General features: G+C 38.3%; 1 protein-coding gene across 1 annotated transcript; it reads left to right on the top strand.

The window, feature by feature from the left end:
* The first annotated feature begins 5,932 nt into the window (after positions 1 to 5,932).
* XKR9 (XK related 9) lies at positions 5,933 to 24,461 on the top strand. The gene is made up of 3 exons (XM_075550838.1): positions 5,933 to 6,453; positions 11,252 to 11,469; positions 23,833 to 24,461. Exons 1-3 carry the CDS (start codon positions 6,185 to 6,187, stop codon positions 24,459 to 24,461), a joined length of 1,116 nt encoding a protein of 371 aa, XP_075406953.1. The 5' UTR covers positions 5,933 to 6,184.
* The last annotated feature ends 1,099 nt before the right edge of the window (positions 24,462 to 25,560 follow it).

Here is a 25,560-nt window from a genome sequence, read left to right as displayed (position 1 = left end):
TTGAGTTAAAAGGCAAACCTTAATTACACCAGTAAGTAAATGGGTGGGCAGATTTAAAAGGTACACTCTAGCACTCAAAACAATATTATTGCTAATTAAGTAAAAATGATAATCACAAGATATAAATCTCTATGAAAGAAATCAGATAAAGCAATAAGAGTAACATTTATAATTCTTGAACAATCCTGGGATGTCTTAATGAGGCTACAGGGGGAATAATCTTCTTAGCTGGCACCTCCAAGCCAAATGATCGGACACCATTTTCTGTCCCAGAGCAATATAAAAAGTCATGAAAAATCAATTCCATGCAAGTGGAACAAAGGAAACATGGCACTTGTTAGGCTAACTACAAAATAGGAAGAAAGTTTAGGTTCCATGACTTCCCATGAGTTTTTGACTTGCCAAGAGTGAGCTGAGAAATTTGGGAGCATGAGCCTTTTCGCAAGACCATGTGGTTTGGTGAATCCAATCCAATCTTCACCTGGAAGCCAGAATTTTCAAAGAATGAATTAGATTTTGAAACTGATAATGAAATTTTTTTCCCAATGGCAAGAAACCTAATTCTTTGTTAATACTGTTTAAATTTAATATGACCCTCTGCCAAAAAAACACACAAACAACATGCCCTACCCCTGACAACACTTTAATTAAGCTTCCTGTCAGATAGGTCAATTCTTTGTTGTATAAAATAATTTAATCACAACTGAGTTCTCTAACCATTGTTTTTGTGTATCTCATAATAACCCTTTAAAATTAAGAAAAAATAAAAAATATTTTTAAAATGAGCACATTATTTAGCAAACTTGAATATAGATCTGTTTTTTAAGTGAGCTTTTAATTACAAAAAAAATCTCAATAACAGCAAATTTCTTTAACAATCTTAAAGTTATTTATGTACCACACTGCTGAAATTAAGTTTAGTTATTTTTAAGTTTTCCCTTAGTTATTTTTATATAAATTTCACTTTCTTAGATTCTTTAAAATAACTACATTTTGACTTAAATGATGTGGTTATTGTGTTGGTTTCACTCACAGAAACTTCTTTATAGGGTTTCTGAGGTAGAAAGAGTCAGTGGAAGCCAGCTGGTGGTCAGTTGGCTGGTGGTCACTTGGCTGGTGGTCAGTTGGCTTGAGTGGCCATGTTTGGGTCAGCAGCCCAGCAGCTGACTCACCGTGCCACTTGACTGCTTCTACTTCGAATTAACTAAAATGGACTCTGGACACATGCATCGCTGAAGAAGCTCCAGTTGAGCAAAGTGGAAAAACTAGTTTGTCTGGTTTTTTATTCTTTCAAAATCTCTCTCGCTCTTATTTTTTTATTTTGTTTTTGCTGAAACATTCTGTAACATTTCACTCAAGTCACTTGTAAACGCCTAGATTCTAAGATTGATAGAGATCTACAAAAACCTGTCAAATGAACTATTTAATTAATTCTTCATATTAAAGCAATTTAATTCACAAGCGTATGTGTTATAAATTCCAAGCAGTTCTTAAAGAAAAACATATACACATATAGTTTTTCTAATTTATAACACCATCCAGAGGTAAACACCCCCTCCCTTGTTTTATCAAAAATCAGTAAGTTTTCAATAGTGTACTCTTTAAAGGGGGGTATCTAATAAATTAAAAAAGGGCAGTCTGTGAATGGAAGGGGACAAAATGTAACTCTCAGAGATTGCTCTTAAGGTTGAAGAAACAATCCAGGGCCCCCTGTCTGCCATTTCTATTGCAACCACAGGCATAGCTTTTAGCCAAGAGAGGCACCATTTTGTGTGATAGTCAAACACCCAATGTCTAACCATCTATAATTTCACACTCACTGCTGGAATTTTCCCTCCTGATATTTCCTGTTATGGAGACTAACAAGTATACAACATTTTAAAAACAGCACAAACATTCAAAAGTAGCTACATAATTTTAAATGATTCAGGTAGGCTAACCCATTTTATAGTTCCTGGAAAATGTTCTTTCAGGTGGCCACTAATACACTCAAGGAGCCTGGTTAATGGAATGTAATTTCTGCTGCATGAGTAGAGAAAAGGCATTCTAATTTGTATCAAACAGGAGAACTGTTACACAAACTGCCTCTACTCTTGGGCGAAACCATCCCCAATGTGCACATATATCCTGATAATCACAAACAATTATATGGTACATTCATAATAATAATTATGATAATGTTATATATACACATGAGGGGGTACCCCACAAAATCTGTATTTTTTTCAAAGCTATATATTTAATTTTTTTACAAAACAACCTTGTCACCTTCAAAGTACTCTTCATTATCCTTAATAAATTTGTCAAATTTGAAAAAATTATTCAAATCTGTGATTCCATTCTTGGAAACATTTTTGAAACTCGTCTGTTTGGATGGCTGACACCTCCCTCATTTTTTTTCTTCACCTCTTCTACATCTTTAAATCACTGTCCTCATCATTTGTGGAAACAAAAAGAAGTTGCACGGAGCAAGGTCAGATGAATCAGGTGCTTGGGGAGCAGTTGCATTTTTGTGGTGGCAAAAGCAGTCCCCTGTCTGCAACAAACCAGGCTTTTTTTTGGGTAGCCCACTGTTGCGCAATCTCTCCAGAATCTAAATAGAAAGCTTGAATAGCAGCCTGACCTGGTGGAATGAACTCCAAATGTACTATTCTCCTCACATGAAAAAAACAAATGAGCATTGTCTTAATCTGTGATTTTCACTTGATGAGCTTTTGATGGGCAAGGTAACAATGGTGTCTTCCCCTGGCTTGATTGACGCCTGCATTTGTGGTCATAAGAATAGCACCATTTCTCCTCACCAGTAATGACTGGAAAAAAAAGTCTGGGTCGCTTTGGAGCTGTCCTTTCAAAGCACAGCATGTTTCCACCCAATGCTCTTTCCTGGTCAGTCAGAGCCTGAGGCACAGATTTCTCTGCGACTCTTCTCATTTCCAAATCTTCCATTAAAACTCGCTAAACCGATCTCTAAGATAGTCCAGAAAATTTCCCTCTTTCTTCAGTGGTCAAATGTGAGTTTTCAATCATAAGCACACAAATTTTGTCGACATTTTCATCTGTTCGGGAAGTTGACAGATGTCCAGAATGAGGTGTGCTGTAAACTGACATTTCACCTTTTTTGAAATGAGAAAACCACTGTACACTTGAGTTTTTCCCACAGCGCTGTCCTTGTAAGCTGTGCTCAACATCACAACAGTTTCTGCAGCATTTTTCCCAAGTAGGAAACAAAATTTCACAGCCGCATGCTGTTCTCTTAAATTGGCCATCACAAAAACGAGGTTTGAGCGAAATTGCTTTTATGAAATAATTCATTGCGACCTGAGAGAAACTTCCAAGGAAACGCCACTGGGTACGCTAACAGAGCGAGTTGCTGGATGCTTGCCTAGTGGGGAAAATACATACTACAGAAAAAAACCCTGCCCAGCAGCGCTTGTTTCCTTTTTTTTTTTTTTTTGCGGGGGTTTGGGGGAGAGGGAGTACCCCCTTGTATGCATTCCCAAACTCACTGCCTTCAAGTCAATTCCAATACATAGTGACCCTGAAAGTCGAAGTAGAACTGCCTCTGTGGGTTGTTTTAGGGTACAAAAGAAACCAAAACTCAAATATTTTAAGGAGACCACGGTTTAAACCACTGGCAATGACAAAGACACAGACATCGTCTAGATGAGGGAGACCATTAACATGAGGACAAAATGCCATCCAAGCAGTCACAGCTGAGAAGCTGGATAAACAGGGCATGGAACAAAGGGGGGCAATCACAGTTACAGGTGAGACTACCGAAGCAGGATGGGATCATGATTGGGACACGTACATTATGACATAGTCAGGCTTACAAGATAGGTCCAGGGCCCACTGACCAAGGCAGTTGGAGCATGACTGATAAAACATGACTCATGATGATGCGACTCCTTGTACTGTCCCCAGTATGGTGACCTCCATCAAGGACATACCCAGGCCAGACTGCCCCCCTACCCCCTCTCCCTTTTTTTCTTTTTCTGGTGCCAAGTTTCTGGGCTGGTTGGGGAAGGGTGGAGTTAATCTACTTTCCAATGTCCTCTGCCTAAGTGCAAGACATCTACATCTCCTGAAAGAATTCAGTGGAGGCTTAATCTATTTGGGGACCCTCCAAATGGATTTTGGGCTGTGCCTCTAAACCAGAGTGCTCAGAATTTAAGCTCTACCGCAGGGTTTCCAAGTCTATGAATTGTTATAGAAGTAGAAAGATTCATCTTGCTCCTGCAGAGAGGCTGGCAAATATGAACTGCTAACTTTGTGTTTAACAGCTCCAAAGCGTCAGTTTATTACAGTGCCCCATTGATCTTTGAAAAGTAGAGCTACTTCATTTAAATGCCCTAATTCAGACACAAACATTTCAAAGTAGAGCACTGTTTTTCAGGTTTATTCTGGGTCATGAACAGAGCTCACTGGACTATTAGAACTCCTTTTAGAAGTCTTACATATACACATATTTTTTTTTTTGCACTCTGCCTTGAATGTGCAAAACAGCATGAGATCAGAGATCCCCTCAAAACTTAGTAATTACCTCTGTTAAAAGCCAACGCCAATTTTTGGAAAAATCTGAGTCATATAAGACCTGGGTATTAAAGGAAAACAGGACAGAGAATGAACCATTCACAGCTGAGAAAACACATAGCAAGACTTAATAAGATCTAATATCATTTCTGAAAGCCCTGAGACACGGGTTTGTAATTCCAATAGAGTTTACCCTTTTGGAGTCTTCCAGTGTCCTTGGAAATGTGAAGTTAGGTCCCCCCCTTTTTTGTTCTGGTGCCAGTTTCCCTGGACCCTCCAGAGATCCCACCAGGAAAGCTTTGAAATCCCGTTTTCCAAGCATTCCACTTGTTTTAGGGTACAAAAGGACCCCGCTCCCAAATAGAGTTTAAAGAGAGAACATTTACTAAGTCTTAAAAGGGACAGAGATGACTCCAGGACACATCATCCTGAGAGAGAGCCACTAGCAGGTGGTCAGAGTTTCCATTATTTTCATTCTAGTAGTTCCATTCCTATTAACTTCAATTTATTGCCTTCTAACTTTGCCACCTATTATTCCGAGTAATTGTTGTTCCTTTGGTCTTATATAGTTATTTTCCTTCACAATACTTTTTTAGTTAACCTGCTATTTAGTCCAAAGTTCAAGATCTAGCTTCTAATTCAAAATTTAAAGAATATTTTGGTAATAGTATTGAGGACACCTGCATTCTTGTAGTGCCCAGAAAATCTGGGTTCTTTGAGAATATGACGTTCTATTCCACATCTTCCTCCCTCTCTATCATGTTCTGTTTTTTGTGATCCTGATTGGATATCTGGTAGTGGTAGTCAGGCACCGTCAAATATATTTTAGTAGTTTTGTTGTACTTTATTACTTACCATTTTCTCATGTTGTCACATTTAGGTTGTTGTTTCCAAATTGTTTGATACTATAGATCAGGGGTGTCAAAACTGGTGTCAAAATCTAATGAGGGAAAAAAAAAACCCAAAACCGGAAAACAAACAAAAATGTAATGAGGGAATTGTGTTGTGCGGTATTGCCTTGATTTCCCTTAAGTGCTATTTTCTTCATAACATTTTTTTCTATTTTCATTTTATTTCAGAACATTGTGGGCCACAAACATATTACCTTGGGGGCCACATGTGGCCCTGGGGCCACCAGTTTGACACCCCTGCTAGAGATGGTCCTGTGATAAATATCTTTGTGAGTAGGGTATGTTTTAACAAATATTCTGAGAGGAAGGTGTCACCTAGTAAGTGTACTCCCAAGACTCGATTGAAATGATTGTAAGTCCTGTGTTTACTTATATTAATTTCAGAAAAAGGAGAGCTTTGATAAGGTTGTGGTCTAGGGTTTTTAATATTACACTGAATTATTTTAGACACTTCCATATATGTTTCATTTTAGGTGCTACCAACTGTAATGAAGAGCATTGTGAGACAGAAGACTGAATAAAGCCTTGTCACACTGGACCTGAGCTTGAGATTTAGAACGAAAATTAAATTTGTTACTTTGGTTTCAGTGTTCCTTTTTTGTAATATTTATTTTTTACTTAAATACACTTAGGGAGCAGAAAATTAAGACCTAAACCACAGGTTATACTAATATTCTGAATCTTTTCCTCCTCTTTGTATAAGAGAAAAAGCAGATAGCTAAGAGGTATAGTTATTAATAATGGAATACAATAAAACGGATTTTATGTTGACAGTTTTGGGCATCCTCGTCTACATAACTGATTTTATTGTGGATATCTGGGTGTCTGTCATGTTTTTCTGCGAAGGACAATATGTCTTTGGTGCTTTAACAGTAAGCTTTCTGCTCTTCGGAACACTTGTAGTTCAGTGCTTCAGTTATTCTTGGTTCAAGGCCGATTTCAAGAAAGCAGGTATAGAAAGTCAACATTGCTTTCTTCTTCATTGCTTGCAAGGAGGAGTTTTTACAAGGTAAGCATACACTTTCGATCATTCGCAACATTTTTTTTATCCAGTTAGAAACTGAACCTTCTTGTATCTGAGCAGTCAAATGTATAAAGGTACCTACCCTATTTACTTGTGGAACAAGATTACTTGCTCTGCTTCATGAGTGATATATGGTCAGAATTTTTCCAGGCTTATTAACAGAATGTTTTAATTTAATTACTATAATTTTATTTTTCTAATGTGTACTAGACAATATGTACAAGATAACATGTATAATATGTTCTAGAAACTAATATGCACTTCACTTTTTATGGGGAACAAGATACATCTTTTGTTTTTGTGAACCTTTTATTATCTGTGTGTATTTCAAGATCATTTATGAAAACAGGCCTAAACTTGCAATTTCCAGAGCACTAAATTTTATGTTACTTATACATTGATTTAAGTAAATGAAAATTTAACTTCAATACTGCAGTAGCCAGATGGTTAGCTGGGTATAGAATCATAGAGCTAAAAGAGGCCTTAAGAATCATATAGTTTAGAACTTTATGGTTCAAGAAACTAGGACATAAGTACGTCTGAGTATACGATGATTCTCTGTATATCTAATTTTATATGGCCTTTTCATTCTCACCTTAAGTGATGTCTTTTTTGTTAAAGTCAATACTTGTATATATCTTTAAAGAGAAATATTACAGGCAAGTATTAAAAGAGGCTAACACACTGTTTTGCTACAGTTACCTTTTAGTTCTTTGGGAAAGTTTGCCAGTGCTCTCTATTTCTTCCTTTTAAAATACTTTATTGTGCTTTTGGTGGGTGTTTACAAAGCAAATTAGGTGCTATTTGGCAATTTCTGGGTAAATTCAGAATGTGCCAACATTCTCATTATTTCCATTCTGGCTGTTTTGTTTCCAGTCATCTAGTTTCCCTAACCCTCCTACTTCTCATCTATACTTAAGAGTAAATGTTGATCATCTTGTCTCATTATATGATTTAACATTTTTAAAATTTAATTTTCCCCATATGTTTGAAATGAACTTGTATGTCACTAAAGACCCCAAGACCATTTCAGTTTTACTTTTCCTCCTTTTTCAGCCACTCAGACCAATCTTTAGATCTGTGGGGTAAGGGGTCTGGAGATTTATTTATTTATTTATTTATGGAATCATTTTAAATCAATTAAATAAATAAATCTGCCTTGTTAAAGTCTCCATTTTAAAAGAAATTTGGTTACCCCACCCAATGCCTTCATCTCTCCTTTTCTTTTCTTTTTTTTTTTTTTAACAATTTATTGGGGCTGATACAATTCTTTTCACAGTTCATACATATATATACATCAATTGTATAAAGCACATCTGTACAGTCTTTGCCCTAATCATTTTTTTCTCTTTTCTTCTTTTACATTTTATTAGGGACTCAAACAACTCTTACCACAATCCATACATATACATACATCAATTGTATAAAGCACATCCATACATTCCCTGCCCCAATCATTCTCAAGGCATTTGCTCTCCACTTAAGCCCCTTGCATCAGGTCCTCTTCCCCCCCCCCTCCTTTTCTACCCTTTTTCCTCCCCATAGTCATCAAAGTCTGTCTCTTGATTTATAAACCACATTTCTTCTTTCTTTTTTCTTATAATATTGCCAGTATTAAATATTAATCTTTGTAAGTTTAAAAGACTGTTTTAAAGTCTTTGCTAGTTTTGACTTCTTTTTCATATATGGCTATGATTCTATTACTTCATTTTCCTCTATTTTATGAATCACTCTTTGCTATTGTGTCAAGTAAGTTTCATTATGTGGTAGACCTTTTGATTAATTTCTTTTATGGATTCTGATTTCTGTTACCTTCCTCTGAAGTTATTTAAAACACAGTTAAATAACTAGTGAATTACAATACATATCACAGAAGTTTGATTTCAGCTTTCTTGTTGATAGGGGTCTCCAGGACAATTCCATAGTGACCCCATGAGTAACAGAAACAAACACAGCCCAGTCCTGTGCCATTCTCACAGTTGTTGCTTGAATTTATTGTTGCAGTCACTGTGTCGATCTACTTTGTCAAGAATCTTTCTCATTTTTGCAAGATATCCTTATAAGGAACTGGTCTCTTGATAACATGTCCATCCTTGCTTCTTAGGTGTGTCTGGCTGTACTGTTTCCAAGATAGAATTGTTTGTTCTTCTGGCAGGTCATGGTACTTTGAGTATTCTTCACCAACACCATAATTCAAATGCATCAATTCTTCTTTGGTCTTCCTTATTTATTGTCCAGCTTTCACACATATATTAAGTGATTGAAAATACCATGGCTTGGTAAAATACCACCTCAGGCCTGGAAGTGGCATCTTGGCTCTTCAACACTTTCAATCAATCTTGTGAAGTAGACTTGCCAATGCAGTATGCCATCTAAGTTCTTGACTGCTGCTTCTATGTGTGTTGATTGTGGATCCGAGTCAAATGAAATCCTTGGTAACTTCAGACTTTTCTTTGCTTATCATGATGTTATTTATTGGTCTGGTTGTGAGGATTTTGGTTTTCTTTACACTGAGGTGTAATCAATACTGATGGCTGCTGTCTTTGGTCTTCATCAGTAAGTACTTCAAGTCCTTGTTGCTTTCAGTAGGCAAGGTTGTATCATCTGCATATCCCAGATTGTTAATAAGCCTGTCATAGATTTTTAACCAGCCTCCCTCCAATCCTGATGCCATTTTATTCTTCGTATAGTCTACCTCCTTGGATTATCTGCTCAGTATATGGATTGAATAAGTATGGTGAAAGGATATGACCCTGACATATGCCTTTCATGATTTTAAACCATGCACATTCCCTTGGTCTGTTCAAATGAGTTCCTCTTGGTCTATATTCCTATTGGTGTAGGTTCTTCATGAACACAATTAAGTGTTGTGCAATTCCTAGTCTTTGCAATGTTATCCATACTTTGTTATGATCCACACACGTCACAATGTTATCTACTTTCCTATGCCTTTGCATAGTCAGTAGCACAATGTACACATCTTTCTGGTGTTCTCTGCTTTGAGCCATGATTCATCTGAAGTTAGAAACGATAGCTCTTAGGCCACACCTAGATCTCAGTCCAGTAAATTTCTAGTAGCTCCTTGTTGATGTACTGCTGCATTCAGTATTCACTTACCTTCAGGAAAATTTTACTAGCCTTTGACATTATGATATTTTAAATAACTTCCGTATTCTCTTGGGTTGCCTTTCTTTGCAATAGGTACAAATATCAGTCTCTTCCAGTTGGTTGGCCAGGTAGTTGTCTTCCTAATTTCTTGGCATAGATGGTGATTGCTTCCAGTATTTCATCAGCTTATTGTAACATTTCATTTGGAATTCTGCTCATTCCTGGGGCTTTGTGTTTTGCTAATGCCTTCAGTGCAGCATGGGCTTCTTCCTTTTCTCCCTTCAGTTATTGATAATATGCTGCCTCTTAAATGGTTCAACATTGATCAGCCAGTTATCTTTTATACACTGACTGTGCATATTTCTTCCATCTTCTTTTGACGCTTCCTGCAACTCTATGCTTGCCCATAGGCTCCTTCAATATTATAATTTGAGTCTTGAATTTTTTCTTCAAAGACTAGTGGCTGCTTTGCCAGTAGCTTCAGATTTCTCTTAACTAAACTTCTGTGATTTTTTGTTAGAAATTTACTTGTATGATAATAGCTCAGTTCATTTAAAAATTCTTTTAAAAGAAGAGCCTGAGCAGAGATATTTGAATAGTTTTTGAAATTTTATATTTTCTGGGTTGACAATGAGTAAAGATCCTAGCACTTTCTAGGTATTAAGTAATTGTTCACTGGACTAAATTAAAAGAGGATTGAAGTTCATCTTTAAACTTGGCATGAGGCATGTTTGTGTGTTTTTTGTAACAGAAATTGCATGAACTTGCGATACTGGGAGGGTAGAGGGAGGGTGGGTTGGAAAGGAGGAACTGATTACAAGGATCTACATGTGACCTCCTCCCTGGGGGACGGACAACAGAAAAGTGGGTGAAGGGAGACATCGAACAGTGCAAGATATGACAAAATAATAATTTATAAATTATCAAGGGTTCATGAGGGAGGAGGAGCGGGGAGGGAGGGGAAAATGAGTTGCTGATACCAGGAGCTTAAGTAGACAGCAAATGTTTTGAGAATGATGAGGGCAATGAATATACAAATGTGCTTTACACAACTGATGTATGTATGGATTGTGTTAAGAGTTGTATGAGCCCCTAGTGAAATGGTTAAAAAAAATAAAAGACAAAAAAATCAGGAAAGATTAAAAAAAAAAAGAAATTACATGAATTGAAAATTGCAGTTTGTCTTTCAGGAAGTAGCAGTTAAGAATAAGGAGAGGGAGGAGGCGGTGGTGGTAAAAGGGAAGTTGACGTAAAAGAGTTCAAGAAGGAAGAGAATGTTTTAAAAATGATTGGGATAGAAATTGTACAATACGGCTTGATGTGATTTAACTATGGAATGGTATGTTTAGATTAGTTCCTAATAAAATGTACTGAAAAAAAGAGTAAGAATGATAAGATCTGGGTTTAGACCTTTACTCTAATTTTCAGCAAATTGTACCTTTTACTGGTCTTTTCTTTTCTTATCCTTAAAATGAGAGCAATGCTTACTCATTTCACATAATTATTTTGAAGATGAAATTAATTCATCATGAAATATTCACAAAATTGAGAGGAATCTATACTAGAGAAGGTTTGTGGAGAAAATATCACATGTCACATTTTACTCAAAATCATCATGTATTTTAAACCCTTGTTTTAAGGAGTATATTACTAAAGGAAATTTTCATGTTTACAGGTATTGGTTTGCTTTGAAAAAGGGATTCCATGTGGCCTTCAAAAACTGCAAAACCAATAATTTCATGGAAGAACAAATCGATCCCCATGAAGAAGTTATATATATAAAGAGTGATTTGAGCATGCTCAGGCTCATGGAGACTTACCTAGAAGGCTGCCCGCAATTCATTCTTCAGGTGTACATCTTTCTGGAGCATCGTCAGTTAGCTTTCATTCCGTGTAAGTGTTCTCAATATGCTGTGATGGTTGAGTGCCACTGAGATCTTATGCTAACTACATAACTTTGCAACAGCTATTAGAAAAACATTATTCATTTTCTTTTTAAATATTTAGTTTCCAAAAAGGAAACAATTTTATGGCTTAATCTATCAAAAATATGAAAAAATATATCGACTTCCTCCCTCTTCTCCCCACCCTTTTTTTGTCATTTGCCCAGAAAGTAAACTACTATTGGCAGATTTTTTTCAGACAGCTGTGGGTTACACAATGGGCTGCTAACCGTAAGGTCAGCAGTTTGAAAACAACAAATGCTCCACAGGAGAGAAAGCTTTCTACTGCTGTAAAGAGCTTCAGTCTCAGAGACTCCCAGAGGCAGTTCCACCCTGTCCTGCTGGTTCTCTATGAGTCAGAATCAACTCAATGACACTGAGTTGTTTTTTAGAAGGGTTGGGTGAGTGCATTTATTCTTTTTTTAAAAAACATTTTATTAGGGGCTCATACAACTCTTATCAAAATCCATACATATACATACATCAATTGTATAAAGCACATCTGTACATTCTTTTCCCTAATCATTTTCAAAGCATTTGCTCTCCACTTAAGCCCTTTGCATCAGGTCCTCTTTTTTTTTCCCCCTCCGCATTTATTCTTTAAAACATTTTTTTCCTTTTATATAAATGGTAATATAAAATACTCTTTTTTTCTCTCTGAATGATATCTCTTAGAGATGTATCCATCTTAGCACATAAAGATTTTCCTTCTTTATTTTACCAACTGTACAGGATTGCAAACTATGTATATATCTTAATTTATTTGTCAAGCACCTTATGCATACACCATAATTTATTTGCCAAATGTATTGGACAGGGTTCTCTAGAGAGACAAACCAGATTGCTAGTAATTATATATAAATATATTTATAAAGATAGATATATAATTCAAGAAATGAACCGTTAAATTATATACAGATAGATAATACAAGAAATTAACAGTTAAATTATAAAGCAGCGAGACACTAGCAGTCCTTCAAGGCTTGAGAGCTGCCAGTTGCCAGTCCCCTTCTGTAGAGAGAGAGCTGGGCTATATATACCCAGGCAGCAAACAGCAAGGCAGGTCCCCAACTGTCATCAACTGTCAGTCCCCAGCTCCAGAGATGAACATTCCAATCGTGTGGGCTTAAAGGGACCGCAACTTACAGTGACACAGTCCACAGGCTATGCACCCCACAGGTAGTGTGCCCCTTTAAACTGAGGCACAGAACAACCAAGGTGAGGCTCACCGAGCCATTTATTCCTCTGCCCTTCAGTTAATCCTACTTGTGTTTATCGGCCAGGCTGGCACAATAAACTATAGCACCCAGCATTGTTTATTTAAATTGTTTTTAATATTTTACTATTAAAGTGCTTTAATGAATGGATATTATGTATATATAACTTTTCATATATGATGTAAGAGGGGGTTACTCCCCCACCAAAATGGAAAAAACTTTGCTGGGTACAGCCTTTGTAGTACATGTTTTTCATACTAGGCAAGCATCCAGCAACTTGCTCTGAGTTAGTGCACACAGTAGCATAGCCTGGTAAGGTTCTTTCTGGTCACAGTGAATTTTTTTGTAAAAGCAGTTTCACTAAAACCTCATTTTTTGTGGTGGCTGATTTAAGGGAAATTTTGTATCCTGCTTGGGAAAAATGTCACAAAAAACCATGATGTTGAACACAGCTTACAAGGACAGTGCTATGGGAAAAACTCAAGTGTAGGAGTGGTTTTCTCATTTCAAAAATGGTGAAATATCGATTGATGACAAACCTTCTTCTGGACATCTGTCAACTTCCCAAGCAGATGTAAATGTCAACAAAATTTGTGCACTTGTGCTGGAAGACTGATGAAGGACATCGAAGAGATGGGGAAGCTGTCTGGACCCTCGTGGAGCCTGGATCAGTGAGTTTTAAAGGAAGATTTTGGAATGAGGAAGGTTGCTGTGATATTTGTGCCCTGGGTTCTGACTGATCAGAAAAAGAGCGTCCGAATGGATATTTGCCTTGCTTTGAAAGAACCACTCCGCAGTGACCCCGACCTTTTATCCAAGGTCATTACTGGTGATGAGACATGGTGCTGTTCTTACAACCCCAAACCTAACATCAGTCAAGCTATTGGAAGACACCATCATCATCTCACCGCCAAAAGCTCATCAAGTGAAATCACAAATCAAGATGATGCACATTTGGTTTTTTTGATGTGAAGGGGATAGTGCATTTTAAATTCATTCAGCCAGGTTAGACTGTTAATCAAGCTTTTCCTTTAGAGGTTCTTAAAAGATAGCGTATTAGTGTGTGAGAAAAAAGGCCTGATTTGTTGCAGATAGGGGACTGGTTTTGCCACCACGCCAATATACCTGCTCATGCAACCATCTCAGTAAGCCAGTTTTGGACAAAGACCATCATGTCTCTCTTGCCCCATGCACCTTACTCACCTGACTTTGCTCCATGCGACTTCTTTTTGTTTCCACGAATGAAGAGGAACATGAAAGGACAGTGATTTGAAGACGTAGAAGAGGTGAAGAAAAAACGAGACAGGTGCTGTTAGCCATCCAAACAGATGAGTTTGAAAACTATTTCTGAGAATGGATCACAGATTTGACAACTGTATTCAGTGTAATGGAGAGTACTTTGAAGGGGATAAGGGTGCTTTGCAAGGAAAATTTAAATACATAGCTTAAAAAAATCTAGCTTTTTTTGGGTACCCTCTGATATATCTGCTGGGTAAATTCCAAGAATTGGAATGTCTGGGTGTACCTGTGCATTTTATCAAACTTATGGAAACCGGCCACTATGGCAACTTTCCTTACTTTAGTAAAATATTCATTTTGTTAGGGCAGTTTTGTATTTTCATTATTTCCCCCCCTTCATTCTTTAAAATAGCTTTAATAGATGTTTAACTTGTCATGCAAGAATGATAATATTTGTTTTCAAAATAAGAGTACTTGTTTTTATAATGACTAGGGTTCTATAATTGAGTTTATCTGGTCCCCACCCCTGGCATCTTAGCCCAATATGCGGCCCAGAGGGGATAGCGTGGCAGTCCCTCCTGGCAGGGCATATGACCCCAGCTGGAGACCTGGCAATTTGAAGGCATTGTTCCTTTTATTCGCCTCCCTCTGTGCCTGGTATTTTGGGTAGCTGCTGGCAGAGCTGATCCTTGAGGTGCCACTGTCCAGCACTGTCTACAGTATCCGGAGCTTTGGTGAGAAGCCCATCCTCAGAGCTCCAGGCCCTAAAAGACAGAAATGCAACCACTGGACTTCATGGCCCCCGACCACCTATGCCTGCCAGTTACTCAGTGGAGGTTGGCCAGATGAGTACGCCCAAATCTATTTTGAGGATGAGCTGGTCATTGGGGAAAAGACAGGAAATGTTACAATCGTACTAAATATTGCCATTGTCAACTATGTAACTGGGAAGGTGACAGAAACAGGAGTTTTTGATATGTATGAAGATGCTGACTCTGGACCCAGGGCAAGGTTCACTCAGAGAGCACCACAGAAATCCTGCTCTTCGTGATGGCCCACGGTGATGGCAGCAGCAGGCTGAAGGATGACACCCAGGAGGCCATCAGAGCGCTGGGAAGCAAAGAAATCCAGAACGTGAAATTCAGATCCAGCTGGGCATTTCTTGCAGTAAAAGACGTTAACTTCTTATTGGCATTCGGAGAGAAAAGGTTAAAAAAAGAAGAACAATCTCACTGCGATTAAGTCAGTTGAGACTCACAGTGGCCCTAAAGGACAGAGTAGAGCTGCCCCTTTGGGTTTCCAAGACCTTAAATATTCACAGAAGCAGACCGCCTTGGGGTGACTGACCAACCACTCTGATACAAAGAAGGACAGATACTCTGGCTGGCCCACAGAGATACAGATAGGAGGCTGCATACCACGAGAGTTGAGCTAAGGTTGCACTGCCTCAATAAACAAACGTGCTTTGTAAAAAAAATATTAAAAAAAATTACCTGAGTGGTGCAGATTTTCCTTTCCCCTGTAGTTTCTTCTGCACTGGACTAACATACACAATGAACTCATCCTGCCAAGCAGTCTCTCTGTTCCTAATGTCCCATAAACTTCTAGAGCATAGTTTTAGGTGTTGTTAGGTGCTGTTGAATCACTTCCAGTGTTTAGTGGAAGAACGATATACTGCCCAGTCCCGAGCTATGCTAATAATTGTTGCTAAATTCCAACCGTTTGTTGCAGCCACTGCTTTAGTCCATCTTGTTGAGGGCCATCTTTTGCAGTGACCTTGTACTTTATGTCGCATGATATTCTACATGTGATCCCTACTTATAACATGTCCAAAGTACATGAGGCAAAGTCTGGCTGCCCTCACTTCTAAGGAACATTCTGGCTGTATTTCTTCCAAGACAGTTTGTTCTTTTTAGCAGCCTTTGTTTGGTATATTCATTACTCTCTGACAACATCACAAAACGTTAGTTATTGGACATTACTAAAGAAATAAATGATGAATTAGAAAGCATGGGACATAAAACTATAAAACAAACAAACAAAAAGACTTGTTATACTTAATGGAGAAACTAAGAGCTTTCCCCTCGGAACTGGGAGCACAATAAGAATGTCACCTCTCACTACTTCTATTCAATATTGTATTAGAAGTCACAGCCAGAGCAGTAAGACAAGAAAAAGAAGTAAAAGATAATTAGATTAGAAAAAGGAGTAAAATTATCTCGTTCACAGATGATATGATCCTATACCTATAAAATCCCAAAGAGTCCACAAGAAAACTTCTAGAGCTAACAGGAATTTAGTAAAACTCCAGGGCACAAACAAAAATCCTCTGGGTTTGTATATACTAGTACTTTATTATTATTGTTAATCATTTTATTGAATGCTCTTACCATCTTATAATAATCTATCATTTAATTGTATTAAGCACAGATGTACACATGTTGCCATCAACATTTCCAAAACATTTTCTTTCTACTAGAGCCCTTGGTATCAGCTCCTCTTTTTTCCCTTCTCTTCCTCACCCTCCCACTATGTGAATCCTTGATTGCCAGGGGAAGCCAACCCCTAACATATCATTACGGGTCCAGTAGGCGCAATTGTACAGTGATAATAAGTAAAGATTATAGTAAAGTTATAGAGAGCACGAGAGATAGAAGAGAAATTTCAATAATGGGGTCAGACACATTTCATGGTAGCATTGCTCACTTCAACCCTGCTTGGTGGTCCACGTGGAGAGAGGGGGAAGGGAAGGACAAGCAGAAAGGGAAACAGGGGAGGAGAGGGAGCCCAGGAGAGGGGGGGGGGGAGGTGGAGAGACCAGCGAGAGAGGTCTCTATTGCTAACCCAGGCTTATATACCTTTGGGGGTGTGCAAGCCCACTAATTACAGGTAAAGACATACGTCACAGGAAGGGATTGTGCTATAGGTAGTACAGTAGTGGAAGGGGGTGATCTAGGGGGAATCCACGCAATTGGAAGAGGAGGGATAGGGGTACACATGTGGCAAGATGGGCGGATCCTAGAGTCAGGATGGCAGCTGGATCTCCATAAGAACCATTAGCAGTAGGATGTAAACCCCACCTACAGGAACCAAGCTAATGGTTGCAAACTTCAGGGAAAGATAGTCTATTGTCCCCAGCAGCAGGGAGCAGGTCCACCCCTGTGGTGCGGGGAGGCAGCAGTCTGGCAGATTGCCTTCAGGGAGGATGTCTGTAAGCATCTGACCTCCCCCCCCACACTTAATCAATTATATATTATTATTATTTCATATCTTACACCATCCATTGTCTCCCTTCACCCACATTTCTGTTATTCTTCCCCCTGGGTAGGATAGGCGGGCCTATATATTCAACCTTGTGATCGGTTCCCCCACTTTCTTCCCTTTTGCCCCTTACACTGCCTCTACCCTCATGATATTACTGCTCTCATTATTGGTCCTGAGGGATTTATCTGTCCTGGATTTCAGGTGTTGAAAGTTCTTATCTGTACCAATTGTGTGTACTCTGGTCTGGCTGGATTTGTAAGGTAGAACTGGGTCATGATAGTGGTGGGGAGGAAGCACGCAGGAACTAAAGGAATGTTGTGCGTCTCATTGTTGTTGTACAGTATACTGGTTGAATCATCCCTTCCTTGTGACCCTTCTGTGGGGGGATGTCAGATTGTCTACAGATGGGCTTTGGGTCTCTACTCTGACCCATCTCATTCACATCAATATAATTATGTTTTAGATCTTTTGATACCTGATATCTGATTCCATCGATACCTCATGATCACACAGGCTGGTGTGCTTCTTCCTTTTGGGCTTTGTTGTTCCCCTTCTAGATGCCCACTTGTTTAACTTCAAGCCTTTAAGACCCCAGAGACTATATGTCTTTTGATAGCTGGGCACCATTGCTTTTTTCACCATATTTGCTTATGCACCCATTTTGTCTTCACCAGTCGTTTCGGGAAGGTGAGTATCAAAGAGTGTCAGGTTATTAGAAAAAAGTGTTCTTGTGTTTAGGGAAGCCATGAGTAGAGACCCAAAGTCTGTCTGCTATCTTAATACTTAACATATAAATATAAGCTGATGGTACCCAGGGCAGTGCATGGGGCAGGCCAGGATCACTCTCCACACAGTATCTCCAGTGCTGTCCCCTGTAGCACTATGGGCCAGTGAGGGGAAGTCATGTCTCATGGTGGGGCCAGTCCTACAGTCCTTTCTGTTCATTTGCTGCCCTGAGCAGGGATGTCGTCCCTGGGCTTGGTGAGCCACGATGAGGTCCACTCTCTCTCTTTCCTTATTAGTTTGGGCCCATGTGGTCTGGAGAGACCCGCCACCCTCCCTGGGTAGGTATATCTTCAGTGCTGTCCTCTGTCTTACAGTCTTCTGTGGAGGGGGTCAACTTATCTCAGCTTGGGTCTGCCTCCATTGTCCTCTCTGTTAGTTTGCTGCTCCATGCTCACATGTTGCCCTCAAGGCTTGGCACTCCGGGATGAGGTCTGGTCTTCTCTCCCTTTCCTGTGGAGACATAAGCACTACCCTCCCCCTGGGTCGATTAGTGCCCTGTTCCCTTACCACCCATTCTTTTTTTTTTTTTTCTTTCTGTCGTCTTCTCTCTTTTCCCCTCCCTTTTAGTTGGCTTCCATCTGCATCCTGGGTGGGGTCTGACCCCTGCCAAAGTCCCTGGACCTTTCCCTGGGATGTACTGTATTCATTAAGTAGCTTATCCTCTATGGCAGCTGTGGCGGTGTTGAAGTAAAGCCTTGGGCTAACGAAAGTAGCCCAGCGCTGGCCACAACTGTGGCAGGACTAAAGCTAAGCCCCAGTCAGCAAGCCAAAAGCCCTCAGCTCTTTAAAACCTAGTGGATATCTGAATCTATTTACTTTATGATGCTCCTCCTGTGACCTGTAAGAGTGGGGTTTCCCTCTCAGTGGCTCTCCAGTGTTGATTTCCAAGGAGTCCCTCCAGTGTGTGTTACTTGTCGCTATCTTGCCCCTGGTTTTAAACTAGTACTTTGAAAAGAAAATTCGGGAAACAATTTTATATACTATCTCATCTAGGAGTATAAAATTACAGGTACGAGAAATCTGACTTATATAATAAAATTCACAAAAGGCAGAAAAGTAACATTTTATTATCTTAATACTCATCTAAATTCCTTATTGCATACCAGAGTATAAAACTGTTGACAGTTTTATAATTATTTTTAATTTTATTTTAATTTCTCTTATAGTTGATTAAAATTTTTAAGTATTTTTAAATTAGAAATTTTCTTTCACCTTCACAAATCATTTTATTAGTAATATTTTTGGTTTACTATCTCTTTTTAAAAATTAAAATATCATTTTATTGGGGGCTTTTACAGCTCTTATAACTTTCCATACATCAATTGTATCAAGCATATTTTTACATATGTTGCCATTATTATTTTCTAAACATTTACTTCCTATTTTTGCCCTTGGTATCAGCTTCTCATTTTCCCCTCCTTTCCCCCCTCCCACTCTCGTGACCCTTGATAGATTATAAATGATGATTATTTTTATATCTTACACTAACTACTGTCTCCCTTCTCCCACAGTTTCTGTTGTTTGTTCCCCTTGGAGGTGGTATGTAGTTATGTGTGATCATTGTGGTCGGTTCTGCCTTCTTTCCGCCATGGCCAATCTCCCCCCTGCCCTCTTGGTATTGCTATTCCCATTTCTGTTTCTGGATTCCATGTATTGTAAGTTCTTATCTGCACCTGTGTACATGCTCTGGTCTAGCCTGCAATGAAAGGCAGGATGTCCTTGGGGTCATGATAGTGGGGAGTGAGGAAGCCTCAAGGAGCCAGAGGACTATTTTGTGTTTCATTGGTGCCATACTGCACCCTGGTTGACTCATCCCTTACTTGTGACCCTTCTGTGAGGGAATGCCCCATTCTCTAGAGATGGGTTTTGTGTCTCTGCTCTGACTACCCTCACTCTCAACAATATGTTTTTTGTTTGTTTGTTTTGGTTCTTCTGGTGCCTACTACTCAATCCCATTGACACCTCGTGATTACACAGGCTGGCACACGTCCTCCATGTTGATCTCTGAGCTAGATGGCCGCTTGTTTAACGTCAAGCCTTTAAGACCCCAAATGCTATATCTTTTGATAGCCAGGCACCATCAGCTTTCTTCACCACATTTACTTATGCACCCATTTGTATTCAGCGATTGTGCCGGGAGGGTGATCATCAGAGAATGCCAGGCTGTTAGAACAAAGTGTTCTTGCATTGAGGCAGGGCTTAAACAGAGGCCCGATGCTCATCCACTATCTTAGTGTATTGACATATAATATGTGTGTTTTTTGAATTGGGAAATTTCTTCACTTTTTTCAAAGACTATGCTTTAAGTTTTCAGGGTACCTAAAGTTTCAGAAAAAATTATTTTTCTAAAGTGACTAATTTAAATTGACAACATATTATCTAAATTGTTTTTGCTGCCTCATTTAATGTATGTGGGGGTCTCTTGGTTGTATTTAATGTTAAACTGAAATAAATTAATAAGGAATCTGTTTACATTAGCCCATTGCTGACAAGTTGATGGACTTGCTATTGAGTTGAGTCATAACAAACTAATGACAGAGTACAACTACCACATAAGGTTTTCATCCTTATGAGAGCAGACTTCCACATCTTTCTCCTGTGGTGAGGACGGTGGGTTAGAATAACAAACCTTCGGGTTAGCAGTCAAGCTCCTAACGTTTGCACCCAGGTCGCCTTTAGATGGGACTGGAGAAGGCATTTCAAATTGCGGAAAATGCATAAGCAGAGGTTTTATTTAGCAAAGACAAGGAATCCAGTTTAGAGAGAGTGCGTGTGCAAGTGGGGCCAAGGCAAGAAATGTTGGGATCAGATCGGAAGTAGGACCTGTAAAATAGTACCAAATTGTGATGTCAGTTGGCTAGATATTAGTATTGAAAGCCAAATACTGAACTATTAGAGGCGCTTTGGTGGTTTAGCAGTAGGATTCTTGCCTTCCACGCAGGAGAGCGGAGTGCATGTACCGCCTCTCCTTACAGTGGAGGCTAGAGCGATGTTATGTCTCTGAACGGGCAGGTCCCTTAAATTTAACCTTCATTACTTTCTTGATAAATCCACTTTTCATTAATACCGTTGGTTAGCTTTAAATACAGATTTGTTTAAAATGCATGTTGTAATTTTGAGGGAATTTACCAAAGAATGAAAACTGAGCAGTGTCACTGAAGGATGTAGATTGATTATGGATTACAATAGTGAATAAAAAAGACTGGTTTCAAGGGACATCTTTAGAACAGTTCAGAAAATAAAAAATGAAGATAGATTCTAGGAGATGCAAGAGAGCAACAAAGGTTACTTAACAAAGGAAAGAAAGAATGACATTGGAATTCTTAATCATCACACTCGAAATCAGAATATAATAAAACAATGATTTCAAATTTCAACTTTTAAAAACCGAGTTTTATTTCTAGCAAAACTGTTAATCAATTATAAAAATAGAATAAAGACATTTTGAGCCACAGATGGTCTAATAAAATTGGGTTCTGTGCAACTTTGATCAGTAATACTTAAAGCAGAAGAGAACAAGGACGAAAATCGGACCAGAAACCATGAAAGCAGCCTAAAGAGAAGTGAAGGAAGTTCTAGGATGCGAGGGAGCCCGGGTGACACCGTGTTCTCCTGCAGTCAGTTATAATGACTGCCATATGAGCTTTAGTCATTTGAAGACTTGTTAAGAAACAGTGATCACCTCCCTCAAAAGCCAAAGATAGAGCAAAAAACCCCAAACACATAAAAAAGCCAAACAGTTGCCATCAGCCAATTCTGATCTATGATAGCTCCATATGTTAGAATAGAAAAGTTTTCAATACCCAGATTTTCCAGATGTAGATTGCCAGTCCTTTCTTCCAAGGCCTCTCGGGAGAGCCTTGAACTGTCAGTCTTTTCATTAGCAGATGAGCACTTCAGCATTTGCATCACTGAAGGATATTAAGAAATAGTAGTAGGCTTATGAAAAACAGAGAAAGTAAGGAAATACAGTAATTCTTGACTCCAGGACAATTATGTTTAATAAGAAAGGAAATATAATCAGACTGTAATACTTGGATGAGCAGTTTAAAACAAAACAAAATAGAAAGCACCAAAAACTATACTCACCTAAAAATAATATTGAGTTCTACCAAAAATTGTGGTATTTCTCTTTTAGACAAATGATAGAGGAGGAAACAGAAGTAGATATTCGTGTGTCTGCATGCATGCTAAATTTTCCTCTTCCATATTAGGAAATTAATAGATACTATGTGAAACAGGTAAATTGAAAAGTAGCAGAAATATATTTCAGAAATATTTTAGTAAATTTTAGAAAAAATCCCAGAAGAATTTAAAGTGATTTCTGCTGGAGAGTGTGATCAGTGTTAGACTACCCAATGCATGGTAAGCATGGGCTTATTTGTGTTTGCTCATTAATCTGTACTGTTCACTACAAACCCACGCCACTTACCTTGCTTCTTGGGTAATTCACCCCTGAGTGTGACTGAGAGGAAAGAGGAAGGCTATTGTTTTTCTTAGAAGCTCCATAGTACTTTTAGATTAAAAAAACCCAAAAAGCCTACTCTTGTATCTGTCCTCCAAAAAACAAAACAAAACAAAAAACAACTGAGAGCCTCATTGACATCAAGTCAATGCTGATTCATAGTGACCTCCCTATGGGTTTCAGAGACTGTACCTGTTTAGGAGAGTTGAGAACCTGGTCTTCCTCTTGCAGAACTCCTGGTGGCTCTAAACTGCTGACATGCAGATGGAGTCCAATGTGTAAACACTATGCCACCAGGACTCCAGCTTGGCAAAAATTAAAACCAATTAAAAGACAGTACAGGGCAGTTTAGGGGGGAATATTTTCTTTCTTTTTTTTTTTTTCTTCACCATAGGGGGAAATATTTTCATTAAATGTTTTTGAAACCAGAAAGACAAGAAAATAAATCCAAGTAGCTGAGAGACCCGGGGTGGTATATACCAAAATCTGGGGAATGGACCAGCGGTGTTTATAAAGTCTTCATAATCTTTATCAATAGATAAATTTATCTTCAATTGACCTTTCCACCATGTTATACTGACTTCCAGTTAGGCTTATTGAAAAATCACAAGCACTTTGTATTCTGCTTTAAATGTTTTTTGTTTTTTCCCCAATTTTCTATTATTTTTCATTTTATTTTATTTTTAAAGTCTCCAGTTTGAAAGTAGGGATAATGACTTACCTTTCCAAGGCATAATGAACTTAGTAATGGGGAAAAATGGGTTAAATATGCCAATGTTATAGACATCTATACCTTTGAGAATTCATTTCTCATCTTCAAGATCTGGGAAAAATATTTAGGTTAAATTTTCTGTTTAACACCCCTCTTTCTCTTTATGTTTTGTGATGTTGTCTCTTAGTAAATCAAGTATAGGCTCTAAGTCAAAGTTAAAAAGATAGGAAACTCTAGGACTAAGGATTTACCACAGTAAGCCAGTTTCCATGATATCAGTTACCCAATGAATATTTGTCCGATGAACTTATTCAAAATCATTATAGAGCAGTTTAATATAGTGGTTAAATACCTGACCTTTGGAATCAGGTGGGTTTAGATTCAAATCCCAGTATACTGTTAGCTGTGGGATTTGGGGTCAAGTAATGTATCTTCTTCAAGTCTCAGTTCCCTCATAAATATTATGAGACTGTTACTATCTCCCTCAAAGAGTTAGGTTTGATGAGTCTATACAGGGCTTTATGTGTGCTTGCTGTCGTAGGTTTATAGATAACGTCATGTAGAGCATGCAGTACATTTAACATTACTGTTATTCCTATAACGACACATTGTTTATATTTTGTTTTCTAGGTGCAGCAATTGGGGCCTCTATCTTAGCTATTGCTGTTTCGACTGTTGACTACCAAATAGCTTTGAGGAAATCCTTGCCTGATACAAAGCTTATTGAAAGATGCTATACCAAACTCATATATCTCTTTTACAAGTTGTTCACATTATCATCTTGGATGCTGAGTGTTGTTCTTTTACTATTTCTAAATGTTAAGATTGCTTTACTTCTTTTGTCTTGTCTTTGGATTTTAGGTATATCGTGGGCATTTAAAAAGCAGACTAGGTTTTGTTCTTCCAGAGGGATGGAATGCTTATACAGGGTTGTTGTTGGCTTCATTCTGGTCTTTACATTTTTCAATATTATGGGACAGAATGCCAAATGCCCGATGTCTGGTTATTATAGCCTAAGGGTACTGGCCACATTGTGGATATTTATTATGTTCTGGCTCTGCCCGTCTTCTATTTTAAATTTAGATGAATTTATAATTGTCACTATCACGACTGCTCTTGCTCTTCTGCTTGGAATTATTTTTCTTATTGTTTATTATGGAATTTTTCACCCCAATAGAAGTGAGGAAAACCAGTCTGATGAAGTTGATGGAAAAGTAGTTAAAAAACATTGTAGAATGAGATATTTCCTAATGGAATAAGCTATTCTTTTTATAAAATGCTTTTAAAAAATTGTGTTTCATTGATTATTAAAGACAAAATTGTGTGTTTGTTTCATCTGTTGGGTTTGCCTTCTCTAATTTGGGATCATTTCTAGTACACTAATTATAAATGTGAGAGATAGGGTGTAATAATATTTATTATTTAAATAAATTTCTCATTTGGTTTTGAAGACCTTGCGTGTTCAGATGCTTGCCTATTACCTTATAGGGCTGTCACTTTGAGCATGAATTGGAAGACATGGTCTGGGACTCATAATTAAAAAGCTGACAAAAAGTTCCTTTCCAACTTCTCCATTGTGCCTGATCCCAAATGGAAGTTCCTCTTGTGGAGAACTGAAAATGCAAGAGAAGATCAGAGTATCCTGTGTGCTTGCCTCCATTGTCTTGATTCAGTGAACACATTTTGAGTTGGGGGACAAGTTGAGTAGAAGAAAAGGGAAAGGAAGGACAAGGGAGGAAAACAAATTCTTACAGTGTACCTGGTATGCTCCTTTTCTGCCACTCCACCGATTCACTAAGCATGAAAGGGAACTAGTACATATTTGAGAAGATTATTTTAAAAATTCATTATTTTCTTATTTTTCAGCTTTTGTGAATGAATGCATAAGAATACTATTAATTTTATTTGTACTAAAATAGTTGTAAGCAAATATTATATTAATAGAAAATATTATATTAATAGGTTGTGTTAGTCTGGGTGGACTGGAGAAACAAATTCATAGATATTTATGTGTCTTTACAAAAGAGCTTTATGTACAAGAGCAATTGAATATTGAGAAAACATCCCAGCCTACTCCAGATCAAGTCTAAGTCTGATATTATCCCATATATTCAATATCAATGTATAAATTCCTCTTCAGACTCATGAAACACCTGGAATGACACTGAATGCAGGAAGATCACAGACCAGTGGCAGTGGAAGTATCTCAGTGCTGGCAGGCATATCCACGTGGCTCCTTGAACTCCAGGTCTCTCTTGTAGCTCCATGTGTATTTTCTGAAAGCATGTCATGCAGGGAGTGAGCATGTATCTCGCCTGCAGGGAGCTATTTATCTCCTTACTGCCTCTACATGAGGTC

This window comes from Tenrec ecaudatus, chromosome 5, assembly GCF_050624435.1.
Source record: "Tenrec ecaudatus isolate mTenEca1 chromosome 5, mTenEca1.hap1, whole genome shotgun sequence".
Classification (NCBI taxonomy): Eukaryota; Metazoa; Chordata; class Mammalia; order Afrosoricida; family Tenrecidae; genus Tenrec; species Tenrec ecaudatus.
The sequence above is the reverse complement of the archived record's forward strand: the minus strand, read 5'-3'. Positions and strand labels throughout refer to the sequence as shown.

Bases quoted from the DNA above. Each gene is read 5' to 3' on its own strand.
- XKR9 (XM_075550838.1), top strand. From the start codon at position 6,185: ATGGAATACAATAAAACGGATTTTATGTTGACAGTTTTGGGCATCCTC. The intron at 6,454-11,251 runs GTAAGCATACAC...TCATGTTTACAG, and splicing joins CAAGGAGGAGTTTTTACAAG to GTATTGGTTTGCTTTGAAAA. The intron at 11,470-23,832 runs GTAAGTGTTCTC...TTTGTTTTCTAG, and splicing joins TCAGTTAGCTTTCATTCCGT to GTGCAGCAATTGGGGCCTCT.